Source organism: Schistocerca cancellata, chromosome 2, assembly GCF_023864275.1.
Source record: "Schistocerca cancellata isolate TAMUIC-IGC-003103 chromosome 2, iqSchCanc2.1, whole genome shotgun sequence".
NCBI lineage: Eukaryota > Metazoa > Arthropoda > Insecta > Orthoptera > Acrididae > Schistocerca > Schistocerca cancellata.
In genome coordinates, this window is record NC_064627.1 from 187,134,211 (window position 1) to 187,147,964 (window position 13,754).

Here is a 13,754-nt window from a genome sequence, read left to right on the forward strand (position 1 = left end):
AACCGTGATTCTGCGCGCGGTCTTTTAAAACATATTATGGTTTATTCCCCTCAATTACCTTCGTTTCTGCGAATATACATTCGAAACAGCGAAAAAAAACTCGAAAACGTGTAAAACATAACACAGTAACGCAACAACCCTCAGATGAAACATACATTTACCGCAGAGCGTTTAACCTGTTCTCTCAGTGTAAAGCAGTATACAAAGGAAATACAGGAATGTTCCCATAGAGCTATGTTCAAAATATCGACCACCACGATCACGGTAGGACGTACAGCGTCTGTTAACGTACAACTAACATTGCCGGCAAAACAAACCCGAGAAAGAACCGCGCAGTACTGAATGCTAGCTGGAGGTCAGGGAGGGAAAGGGAATTACTGCTGCTAATGAAAAACAACTTGAATTAATGGAAAAAATTGTTTCCAAACAAGGCACACAAGGAACACAGTCGACATTTGCACTGTTGTGCAGATATTTTCAGTGACGTACAGGTACAAACTTATATGGGGCTTTAAAATTAAACGCAAGTACTCTGTAACGAACTACTGGAGACCAATAGTCCCACACACCATAATGCTCAGAAAATACCTCGTAAAAACTGTCATCCATAAAAATTAAGTATGGGCCGAACAGACCTCTGAAAACACGCACTTGTGGAAGCAGTACAGCGTCACGATAACGTTGACTGGTGAGTAGGACGTCTTCAAAGATTGGGAGGTTAGAAAGCTGACACAACATCATACTTCCCCACACCACAACACCTGGACCATCAAACCGGCCATGTTTGACAGCGCTGGACGTACCCTGGTGGGAGCACGTAATGCGCCCACCAACGTTGTCGAACATGATCGTTTTGGTGGTCCAAGTATTATGATGTGGGGAAGCCCAATGTTATGTCAGCTTACTAACTTCGAAATCTTTGCACACGGTACACTCACTGGACAACGTTATTGTGACATTGCGTTCTTCCCCAATGTACATCTTTTCAGAGGTGCATTCTGCCGGGCTCCATTTTTAAAGATAGCAATGAGCTATCACATCGAACAACCCAGGTGGAGGAACTCTAGGGACGACAGGACATTCCGCAAATTGACTGACCTGCCCGTTCCCCCGACTTAACACTATCAAGCACTTGCGAGATACGCTGGAGAGACTCACTGCAGCACGCCCACATCCACCAACGACCACCCAGTAGTGCACTGGTAGAGAAATGCGACGCCCTACCTCAAGAATTCCGTACCGACCTTATTTTCTGCATGGGGGTACGCATTGCTGTCCGTGGTGATAACGCACACTAATAAGAATTGTTGTGAATTGGCAGGAGCCAATTCACGGAGTTTGGAGGAAGCCGAAAGGCACGCGTTTAAGCTCACGCAGGCTGGCGTGAGGTCTGGAAAATGACAAGGGATTATAGTAGCCAGAAATAGTACATAGCTTCTGGAATACTTAACTTTAATCCATAATTGGAGAACATCGCTCTTGATGATACATAAATACAGTCTCAATATAAACTGGTAATGGCGCCTTGCTAGGTCGTAGCAAATGACGTAGCTGAAGGCTATGCTAACTATCGTCTCGGCAAATGAGAGCGTATTTGTCAGTGATCCATCTCTGGCCAAGTCGGCTGTACAACTGGGGCGAGTGCTAGGAAGTCTCTCTAGACCTGCCGTGTGGCGGCGCTCGGTCTGCAATCACTGACAGTGGCGACACGCGGGTCCGTCGTATACTAACGGACCGCGGCCGATTTAAAGGCTACCACCTAGCAAGTGTGGTGTCTGGCGGTGACACCACAAGAATAATGCGAGGTCTTTTGTAAGGTCATGAAGACCACCATAAATCGTGGTGACGGTAGTGCTGTTATAATCTTTGAACAGAAGTGTCATTTCTGATCGTCCCAATGTGTATTTCTTTCAATTAACATCTGTGCTGTTCTTGCTTCGTATCATCCAAGTTCCATGGAGCTACTGCTTCTTGGCAGTGGTAGATCATGCGAAAGTTACTATCGTCCTGAAGTTTTCCACACCACAAAACGTGACGCACACAAAACAAACAAAAATCGATAGTAAATGAAGAGAATGTATTTATCTGTCTTGAATAGTTCCATTTAGGTATACAAATACACAGATTCTGCAGAAACTCGTTTACTTATCATACCCTGAAAAGCCAAGGATGTGAACAGGCGCAACAATGATATTATGTTACGGTTTTGCTAGTTGGATGCGGCCAGTTGTTTGTTTTGGTTTCATTTTGCTACAGAAACGTATAAGTAACTATCGCCGTTTAAAATATATAATTTTAGTGCCAAATTACGCTAACAAGTGCCTGTGATACCTTTTTGTAGCAAAATGAAACCACAACCAACGACTGACTGCATCCAGCAAGCAAAAACGTAACATAATATCATTGTTTCACCTGAAGATAAGAGTGTAAACTGTCGAAACGCGGAACAGGACGAGATAAAAATAGTGGTTGATCCTGATAATTGTTTTATTCGAACTTTTATGATTTATATTATTCTACAGTGACTTTAGGCCACATGCCACATTAGGCAATGGAATGTTGCTACGTTCAATAAATCATAAGTACAATACCTGAGAATGAACACGACTGCATCCTATTACATTACAGGTAAACTCCGAAGCGATATGAAATGGAAGGAACAACAACACTGAAGAGCCAAAAAAAACTGGTACACGCAGAAGTGCCGCAGCACGACGCGGCATGGACTCGGCTAATATCTGAAGTAATGTTGGAGGGAACTGACACCATGAAAACCTGCAGGGCTGTCCATAAATCCGTAAGAGTACGAGGGTGTGGAGATCTCTTCTGAACAGTACGTTACAAGGCACCCCAGATAAGCTCAATAATGTTCATGTCTGGGGAGTTTGGTGGTCAGCGGAAGTGTTTAAACTCAGAAGAGTGTTCCTGAAGCCACTCTGTAGCAATTCTGGACGTGTGGCTTGTCGCATTGTCCTGCTGGGATTGCCCAAGTCCGTCGGAGTGCACAGTGGACATAAATAGATGCAGGTGATCAGTTAGGATGCTTACGTACGGCTCACCTGTCAGAGTCGCATGTAGACGTATTAGGAGTCCCATATCACTCCAAAGCACACGCCCCACACCATTACAAAGTCTCCACCAGCTTGAACAGGCCCCTGCTGACATGCGAAGTCCATGGATGCAGGAGGTTGTCTCCATACCCATACACGTCCATTCGTTCGATACAATTTCAAACGAGTCTCGCCCGTCCGGGCAACATGTTTGCAGTCGTCAACAGTCCAATATCGGTGTTCACGGGCCCAGGCGAGGCGCAAAGCTTTGTGTCGTGCAGTCATCAACGGTACACGAGTGGGCCTTCGGCTCCGAAAGCCCATATCGATGACGTTTCGCTGAATGGTTCGCTAGCTGACATTTGTTGATGGCCCAGCAATGAAATCCGTAGTAACATGCGGAAGTGTTGCACTTCTGTCACGTTGAACGATTCTCTTCAGTCGTCATTGGTCCCGTTCTTGCAGTATCTTTCTCCGTCCGCAGCGATGTCGGAGATTTGATTTTTTACCGGATTCCTGATATTCACGGTACACTCGTGAAATGGTCGTACGGGCAAATCCCCGCTTCATTGCTACCTCGGAGATGCTGTGTCCCATCGCTCGTGCGCCGACTACAACACCACATAACCTGCCACTGTAGCAGCAATAATAGATCTAACAATTGCGCCAGACACTTGTCTTATATTGGCATTGCCGACCGCAGCGCCGTATTCTTCATGTTTACATATTTCTGTACTTGAATACGCACGCCTATACCAGTTTCTTTGGCGCTTCTGTGTTATTTGCTTTTGACATATATTTATGAAGCAATGTTGAACAACAACGTTTACAACTCCTCGCTATGGCACCATAAGCCGTTTTTGAACTGTGTAAACATGCGTCAAATGTGCCATACGCTGTTTGATTTACTCACAACAGCATGGAATTGCTTTGGCAACAACGTAAGTACAGAAATTATATGTCAGTTTTATACATAACACTTACTTTTTTAAATTTTGTTAACTGTGAGAACAAATTATAACTTCTTTACTTCCAATGTGAGAGCAATCCTTTGTACAAACTGGTGAAGAGTAGTAGGTAATCCGCACCCATGGTGGGAATAAATACAATTCCAGATGTGACTGCAATTTGATGGCAGTAACAGAGGGCAATTCAGTGTATAATATAGCGACTGTAATAATAATATAGCGATTTCAAACGGCCATAACTATTTAACGCATAGCGATACATCGATAAAAATTACAGAGAACTTAAAAGAAACTTCAAGTATCATTTTTCATGTGTGATTACGTGAAGAGCATCAACATCATTTTTCGTACTTTGAAGGTGACTATCCCTGCTCGCACGAACAACCTCGAGGCGATATTCCATTCTGAGGCATATGTGGAGCCACTGATGCGAGCGTATTAGAAACGCGCGTTTTGGGTTCACGTATTATTTTTTCCGACGAAGAAGGCACATATAGAAGGACTTTAGGTCTTTGACATAACCCCATAATAAGAAATCCGTTACTGCGAAGTCCGAATATCTAGCTGCCCCAGAGCAGTCATGTCCAACACGACATATCCAGCGGTTTGGGAGGCGTTTATTTAAAATTGTACGAACCTTCGAATTCACTGCGCTTGTGAAGTTCGAAGTTTTGAACTTGCTTTTGCATTCTATGTGATTCTTATCGACGTATTACTGTGTATTAAACAGTTATAGTCGTTTGTAATCGCTATTTTCATTTTGAATTGACCTGCATATTTTCTTTCGAAAAGAACGAATTTATTTTCCTTCTTGGGTGTGATGTGTGCACAGTCGATAGGTGGAAATTTTAGTAGCCGTAATTGCTACCAGATAGATCGCGTTGTCTTAACAGAACAGTGTCTGTTCACGTGAGGAGTAGGAAAGTGCCCGATGTGCGCTGTGATTTGATCCTTCTGAAAACAACTTAATTTTTTCTTCGAAGTTAACAACAGTCGCTAGGATGCAACCCCATACCATATTTAATTATTGTTGGGCTCAAACGGTGTACGGAATACCAGAAATAATTCCAGCAGGTTTTCAGGCAACATAAATCATTCTTACAGGAAGCAGTGGCTCGCTTATCTGAACAAGAGAATTTCCTTAAAACAGAATTTCTCATCAAGTCAGATAATTTTCAGATTGCCTACTGAGCTGAATCAGCTCAGTCCACACCGATAGGGTGGACGTGTGTACTTTCGAAAGGCTATGAAAAATGATTCCTACATAACTCAACGAAAAACACGTTCCAGTATTCGTTGTGCATTGATTTGTTATAGACGCCTCGTCGGCACCATCGTATTGTTGGCCGCCGCTGTACTAATCTCCGAGACAATGTTTTTAGGTTGGAGAGTAGCGCGAAGCTGAAACTCGTCGGAGCCAGCTCGGGCATTTCCGTTGCACTTCGGGAGACAGCTACGCGCCGGCTTCGGGCCTGTGACGAAAGCGGCAGCCAGCAACGTAAGCAACAAGTAGTTGGCCATGTTCTAAACAGTTGAAGCTGTCGCGTTCAAAACGAGTGGATCCGTTGTATTTCAGCAAGTGTTTTATCGGTTTTTGACTCAGTTGGTGACCAGTGTATGTATCACACATAGTCTTGTGAATGTTTCGAGTGAAGTGTGTGTGTTTTCGAGTTTGCCGTGTGTGACCTTGTTGCTATTTAAGAAGTCTGGAATCGCTTCCGAATGAAAGCATCACCGTATTTTTCTCTGCTTGTTTAAAATGCGTGGTGGATGTTGAATGTATAGTTCGACGTCTAGTTCTTGTAGGTATGAGTTCCGTAAGAGGATGTATAAGTGTTACCAACCGCAGTTTTTCCTTCCGGCGGGATTTTTCATCTTTCGTTGCATTATCTTGTCAAATTACCCCTCGTTAACGAATCGGAATACCGTTCACTGTACTTTCTATAAGCAGCTGACAATTTCCTGTAGTATCCAGGCAAAGTGATTATATACAAACAACCTTTATTCTGTTAGAGTAGTTTATCATATGGTGCTGTCAAAACAGAAACTGTTCATTTGTTTACAAATAATATTATTAGGGATTTCAAAATATTAACGGCTATTTAGAGTAACTTTATGCTGTCATATCAGTGGATCTTTAAAGATTTGTTCCCGTAATTTTCATGTCGTGAAAAATGGATTTTGTACACCATTAGTATTCATACAGGCTATTTTCAGTGCGCAAGAAGGTGAAGCTATAGTCTCATTTTTAATTTTTTTTTTTAAGTTGGCCCGCAGGCAATATTTTTTGTCATTCATGTCATCGGTCACCGATGCTCGCGTCAACTAAAGCGATATACAGTAATGGTTGTTGTGTTCCTGGCACGTAGTGTTCGCCAAAAGCTATTTCGTTGTACAGTAACAGCAGCTACCTTGCTGTATTCTACATATAACTTAAAATATCGGATTCCCAATTTAATTATAAGCAGGATTGAAGTAGTTATTGCAGTTTCGATGACATTTTCACGCCTGGAAAGCAGCTGTTAGTTAATCAAATCGGATTCGATTGGGTGGTGGATACACTTTTAAGTTGTGGCATCACTCTAGCGATAGAAAACGGTGACGGTATTTCTAAAGATCAATAGGTTACTGGGTCTAAGAGTACAGCCGGTTGTGTGTAAGATGTGTTTTCCTTTCTAGGTCGGATGTTGACTCAAATGACGTCGCGGTAGCACACAAGTGATGAATGCGGCGTAAAAGTGAAACGTTACACTCAGTTTAGAAATAATAATCGTGTGTTGTTAACCTCGGCAACAGCAGCGCCGTAACTGTGTGACAAGACAACGATGACGAGCCGCCGGAAAAAGCGCCAGCAGGATGGCTTCATGAAGAAGGTGTCTTCGCTCTTCAACCTAGACACGGTAAGAACAAGAAAACAAAACAGCCTCTCACTTTACGCCGAATCGCTGCCCCAGTTTGGTGCGCCGTTAGCTGATGCCAGCAGCAATTTGAGCTTCCGCAAGCCTCGCGTTTGAGCAGGAGTTAAATAGGCGCCGTCCTTTTGCAGTAGGGCGGCAAGCAGCTGAAGCAGTACTTTGCACGCCAAGTTTGCACACGCGGCAGCACGCCTCGCTTTACTTCGCATCGTCTCGCTTTCGTCTGCCCCTGGCGGCGTTGATTCACCTCCTGCGTCGCCCGGCGAGTCCCCCCCTTTCTCCTTTCCCGCTATGCTGGCTGCAGCAAGCCAGTTCCACTCTAGCAGGCCGGCGAACCAGCTTCGCGCCCCGTTGCCAAACCTCTTGTGGGGAAAAGAGAGGGCGCAACGCCCGTGCCGGCCAACGATCTTCATTCCTTTCTCTTCTCGCGCACCTGCGAGTATTGCAGCCACGGCGATAGTGTTATGTCCTATAGCCGGCGATGGGCGTCAGAGGTGTCATACGTACCCCGATCCAGGTTTAAAAAACTGCATAACAAAAGAAGCAAGCTAAGCACAGTTCTGTCATAACTTGTTTCTTTAGACAAAACTTACGTGCTGCTACAATGAATGGACAGAGAGGTTAATTCTTACCCAATAGTGAAAACAGTAACCAATCATAATAGTTAATAATGTTACTTATTAACAGCAAATAGCACCGTTAACGGTTTCGACTCGATGTAGTTACCGCCAGACAGCTTTTCAAGCTTATAATTGCGTTTATCGTACGGTGTCCATGCTATGTTGGCTGTTCGTTGTAGCGAAAGTTCGTTAGGATGATGGTGCTCAACTGTAAAAAAAAACTGTGTAAGGAGAACTACTTTACTGTAATTGGACATAACTGCGAACGTAAACAACTGTCTAAGGTAAGACCTGAGCTAGATTTGTATAACCGGTACTTACATCGAAAGCCCTTAGTCTCTCGACTGTTTTGAAGATTTTCATATTTCAGGGAATAATAAGTAAGATTAAACGCTTTTCAAAATATTGAAGATACTATGTAGAGCACCACATACACCTAAATCATTCGGCCATAAGGATGTTTACATGCAAAGACGTCAATTTACGAAGACAAAACAGTGCCAAAGAATAAATATGTTGTGGAAGAGGTGTCTGCTTTAAGCAAAGACCTTGTAAAAAATACTAGACTCACTAATGGCGCTGCAGTCGTGGGACAATTTGAACCTTCGGCTGGACGCCATTATAGTGGTTGTAGTCTGATGTGTTCTGTAGTACTGTTGTTTATGAAGACCCTGATTCAACGTTGTATACTTGTTGGGGCGTACATACAGTATTTGTTACTCGTAATTCTACTGTTTGTACGTTCCAATCAAAAGAACTACAATGGTGAAGAATTGTGCAGCGATTAATTGTACAAATAAATTCGAGAAAGGAACGAATATTACATTTCACAGGTATGTGGATATTTTAAGTTATTTTGTATGTCAGTGCACTTGCTTAGTAAATGTTTTTGTAACACGGTATTAGCATAATTTCTGTGCATACATTTGCTGGTTTCCTTTCTCAAAACCACAGCTGTTACAAAAATGGTTACACGCTGTCAGGAGGCAAGATTCCGACCGACAGAATACCATTTTATATGTTCCGATCATTTTGAAGAAAGTTGTTTCCTTGAAAATTACGTAAATAGCTGAAAGATGATGCTGTTCCATCCATCTTTCGTTTTCCAGACCATATACAGCAGAAGATAAATTTTTCTTTGTGAACCACATTTTATTTTAACTATAAAAGTTGAGTTGCAAGCAACACGAAATTTGAGTTAGCAGGCTTTTTATCGTTATAAAATGCAACTGAATGTGTGTAATTGTAATCTGATTTCACAACTTCTCTCGATGGAAAAGTTGTTGAGTTTTATTTATTATATGAAAAAATCACACATATAAACTGAAGTGTACATCTTCGAAAGTAAATATTGTGACTAATGCGATACTGGATGCCTGCCTGAAGTCTTGTTTGTTGTAGCTGGCTGATCGGTAGTGTTTTCATGGTCTAGGTTAGGTTGAAACTTGATAATTTGGTCGTGAGTTGCCGAAGCACTACGCCATATATAACGCACTTTTCGTCATAAAATCTAAAGCAAGGTAGAGTCATAAAATATCTATTAACATAGTGGGCAAATCTTCGAGTATTTTGATGCATTTTGCGTACATCTATCGTAAATGAACTACGAAAAATGCTAGGGGTCCAGTGCATAACTTTTAGCTACGGCAGATTCCATGTACTACGTAACATAAATTCATAAACAGTGACTAGTTGCTGTTTGTTCATAAATTAAAAACTATATTGTAGTAACGTATTTAAATGAGGCATTATGTTTGTGACCTAACTCTAGGGAAGGCATTTTATAACCAAAAGCGATGTATAAACATTCGAAATCCGCGCGTCAGTTTACCACTCTAATGGCCGCCAGCCAGCTATTCAATTTGTCCGCTCTTCACAGTCGACCACTCGTGCGGTTGTGGGGGCCTGGCTTTAAGCAAACACGGTTTTCTTATGTTTTCACTCATAAGTATATAATAGAAGTTTCACCATTATTATTGACTTCCCTTTATTTTCTTAATGCCGTTGTTCATGTTCATGCAGTTTTCTGCCATGTGCAGTGCAGACGCCAAACACCTAAATGAACAATAGTAAAGTAAACAAAAGGAACCCAAAGGTGATCGTGAAACTTCACAGAAACATGTGTGGGTGAAAAAAAGAGAAAAAAACGGCGATTGCTCAAGACAGAATCATCTTCCAAAACACACTTATCTGAAAACAAACACGAACCAAAAAAGTGAGTTTTAACCTCAAAATGAAAAAGAGCGAAAGGAGGGGATGGAATGCTCACTGTATAGCAGAAATTAAGTCCATCAATTGTAATACGTCAATGCGGTCGTTACACGCATTGTAATTTATTATTCATTTTGTTTATGGTTGAATGTAATATGTTCGAGAGACAAGGCATATATTGGGAATTTCGTTTTTAGCAGTACATATGTTGTCTTGTTTTTAAGTGTGTGTGTGTGTGTGTGTGTGTGTGTGTGTGAGAGAGAGAGAGTGAAAGAGAGAGAGAGAGAATACCTGCTTACAAGGGAAACTCCTCATAGCAACCCCCCCCCCTCCCCTCCTTCAGGTTTAGCGGTAAGATGGCATGGCTCAGTGCAGTGGATGGCTCGTCAAAAACTGAACATCGATCAGGCATGACAATAAGACGACGGTGTACTAAACTGTGAAAAAGAGAAGCAAAATCGAAACAGTTAACGGTCCACTTTTTCGTTCCACAAAACCGTGAATTGCCGTCCAATCTTTGACGTGCCAGTTCGCTGTATACAAATGTGTGTCCATGTTATGGTGTAACGTCCGCTTGCAACAGCAAGGTGTAGGCAGAAACCTCCAGGCGTATGTACGTCCTATTTGCTCTACACAAGTGCCACATATTATGACTTGCATTCCATTTTTGTCCATGATGGGCAATAACTTTTTTCTTCTACGGGAATCGAATGTTCCTTCACCGGCATTTACATCATCAAAAGACGTACGCCGCGAGCTTGTGCTTGGTGGAGGGTACTTCGTAACAATATTATCCGCTGCTGGTCCTACTTCATTCGCGTATGTAGTGAGATAAGCGCCGTATCTCTGTTATCTCATTCTCGCGAGCCCCACGCGAGATATACCAAGGAGGGAGCATAAAGTCCACCTCGAAACCGATTCTGTATATTTACCCAAGAGAATTTCCAGGGCCCAACGCCTCCATTCTGCCCCATTTGAATTACGACGTCGTCTTGGTGGCTTGCCTACCTGATGAGGATTAGAAAAACTTGCGCAGAACTCTAGGATAGGATGCATTAGAAAAATGTATGCTGTTTCCGTAACAAGAGCTATATGCCTTCGAAAATTCTCGCGAAAAAACTAGCCTATATCTTTCATTCGCCTTCTCATATACTGATCTACACTGAAGCGCCAAATAACTCGGTACAGGCATGCGTATTCAAATACAGTGATATGTTAACTGGCAGAATATTGCGCTGCGGTCGGCAACGCCTATGTAAGACAAGTATCTAGCGCAGTTGTTAGATCGGTTACTGCTCATACAATGGCAGGTTATCAAGATTTAAGTAAGTTTGAACGTAGCGTTATAGTCGGCGCAGGAGCGATGTGACATGGCATATCCGAGGTAGCGATGAAGTGGGGATTTTTCACGTGTATACCGCGAACATCAGGGATCCGGTAAAACATCAAATCTCCGACATCGCTGCGGCTGAAAAAAGATCCTGCAGGAAAGGGACCAACGCCAACTGAAGAGAATCCTTTCGAAGTTACAAAAGTGCAACCCTTCCGAAAATTGCTGCAGGTTTCAGTGCTGGGCCATCAAAAAGTGTCAGCGTGCGAACCAGTTCAACGAAACCTCATCGACACAGGCTTTCGGAGCCGAAGGCCCATTCGTGCACCCTTAATGACTACACGAAACGAAGCTTTACGCTTCGCCTGGGTCCGTCAACACCAACAATGGACAGTTGATGACTGTAAACATGTTGCCTGGTCGGACGAGTCTCGTTACAAACTGTATCGAGCGGATGGACGTCTATGGGTTTGGAGACAACCTCATGAATCCAAGGACACTGCGTGTCAGCAGGGGACTGTTCCAGCCGGTGGGGGCTCTGTAGTGGTGCGGGACGTGTACAGTTGTAGTGACATGGGACCCCTGATACGTATAGATACGACTCTGACAGGTGACACGTACGTAAGCATCTTGTCTGATCACCTGCATCCATTCATGTCTGCTGTGCATTCCGACGGACTTGGCCAATTCAAGCAGAACAATGCGACACCCCACACGTCCAGTGCTACAAAGTGGCTCCAGGAACACTGTTATGAGTTTAAACAATTCAGCTGGCCACCAAACTCCCCAGACATGAATATTATTAAGCATATCTGGAATGCCTTGCAACATGCTGTTCAGAAGAGATCTCCACAGCCTCATACTCATACATAACAAAAAGTGGCTGCATCCAACTACCAAAAACGTAACATAATATCATTGTTCCGCCTGAAGATGAGAGTGGACACTCTCAAAACCCCTCGTGGGATAAAATAAAAGAGTGTGAGGCAGATAATTCTTGTATTTGAACTTTTAGTGTCACAAACAGTAGCATTTCCTTACTACAGTCCAACATGGACGACATAAGGATTTGTAGATGGTGTTAGTGTCACTTGGAAGTATAAATTTAGACAACTTTTTGACCATTGTGCGCTTTGTGGCGAAAGGAGTAGTACTGAACATTTCTGACTTTTTTCCTTTTGTGAAGTCGCACGAAATACCACCAAAGTTTTTTTCTATGACCGCCTTCGTAGCTGAATGTAGGCGGCACGGTAGCTCATTGTGTTTGGTCAAGGAACTAGCCATCTTCTAGAAAAAAAAGTGGAAGAAACAGATAGAACAAAAAAAAAAGAAACGTTAGCATGCTGCCTGCGATGCGGAAGGACCTGCGTTCGATTCGCAGCACCTCCTCAGATATTCCCGTGTTACGGAGGTCTGGTACGCGGCCCGCTCAGCCCTTGTGAGGCCAGATGTGGAGCTACTTGAATAAAGAAGTAGTGGCATCATCAGGATTCATTTACTGGCAACAATGGCTGAAGGTATTGCCGACATGCTGATCACATGTCCCCCGATCATGAATTGCTCGTCGTACTGCGTTGCAGGTAGTAGTCGGCAAATCGGAACAGGACAGAGACCTAATCCATGAGTGGCGTTTACGTTTTAGTTTTTCCTGTTTCATTGCTGTGTGAGTTCACAATGCAGACTTCCTCGACTGCTTAAAATAGGCACAACCAGCTCATTTTTTCTGGGCTACAAAATGTTTACACTTTTTGCCTTAACTGCACTGACACATAGTTTCACATCCTCCGGATATGCCAAAAATACCATATTTATGGCGATCTAAACTGGACCTAACAGTGACCAACCAACTGATGCTTATTACGCAACCATTAATTTGTTGTGCTTCCGGTCTTTGATGCTTCATCATGCCGTTTGTGTTTCGTATACTGATATGAGATTTTACTAATATCTTTGACCTCGATGAGACGCTGAACATTTATTACAGCATTGGTGCAAAACATTTCGCAAAGAAAACAATAGTTTCGTTTACTGTAGCCAATCGAACGCTTAACGGAAACGCAGATACAGATTGAGTTCACAATTATCATTTTCAGTGCCAGTACTACTTTAATATTGATGACGCACTGAACAGTGAAGTTGAATAAAGCACGCCAACACTATGTATGGTCGAAAAAATACGAACAACGAAAGCAAACAGCGTAATTCGAGTAACTTTGCAATCACTGCTTTCATTTTTGTTCTGCACTAACGACAAAGTGTGGTGCGAAACAACAACAAATAAAATCTAGCCGTGCCCAGAACTGCTCCGAGAAAGCGTTAAGATTTCGTCAACCAACCGTATTTCACGCTATTTTTGCAAATTACAGTTCAGATTTTTTAAAGGCAAAATACGCTTTTGCTTTGATATGACGCGTGTTAGTTGTAGCTTAATAAATTATAGACGCTGCAGTGAAGGCAGGAGATCCGTATGTTTCAAAGTGAATTCAAAACGCTATGTATGAACTCGTTTTAATAACATTAACAGCAGCTCAGTTCTCAAACTGTCGCCGATCTTTTGAAGTAGTGCTCTGCCATTTACACGGAAAACGTAGTAGACTTTTTCCAGACACATTTATGCTACGCTGGAAACTGTCAGGTATTCGACAAACACGAATTCGGTG

General features: G+C 42.8%; 1 protein-coding gene across 2 annotated transcripts in view; it reads left to right on the top strand.

The window, feature by feature from the left end:
• Nucleotides 1-5,496: 5,496 nt before the first annotated feature.
• LOC126161504 (disks large 1 tumor suppressor protein) overlaps nt 5,497-13,754 on the top strand; it is a 935,475-nt gene continuing 927,217 nt past the window's right edge. For both annotated transcript variants that reach the window (XM_049917405.1, XM_049917407.1), the window contains exons 1-2: nt 5,497-5,633; nt 6,698-6,918. In XM_049917405.1, the coding sequence (XP_049773362.1) occupies nt 6,844-6,918 (75 nt within the window). In that variant the 5' untranslated portion in view covers nt 5,497-5,633; nt 6,698-6,843. The remainder of the gene's footprint in view (nt 5,634-6,697; nt 6,919-13,754) is intronic.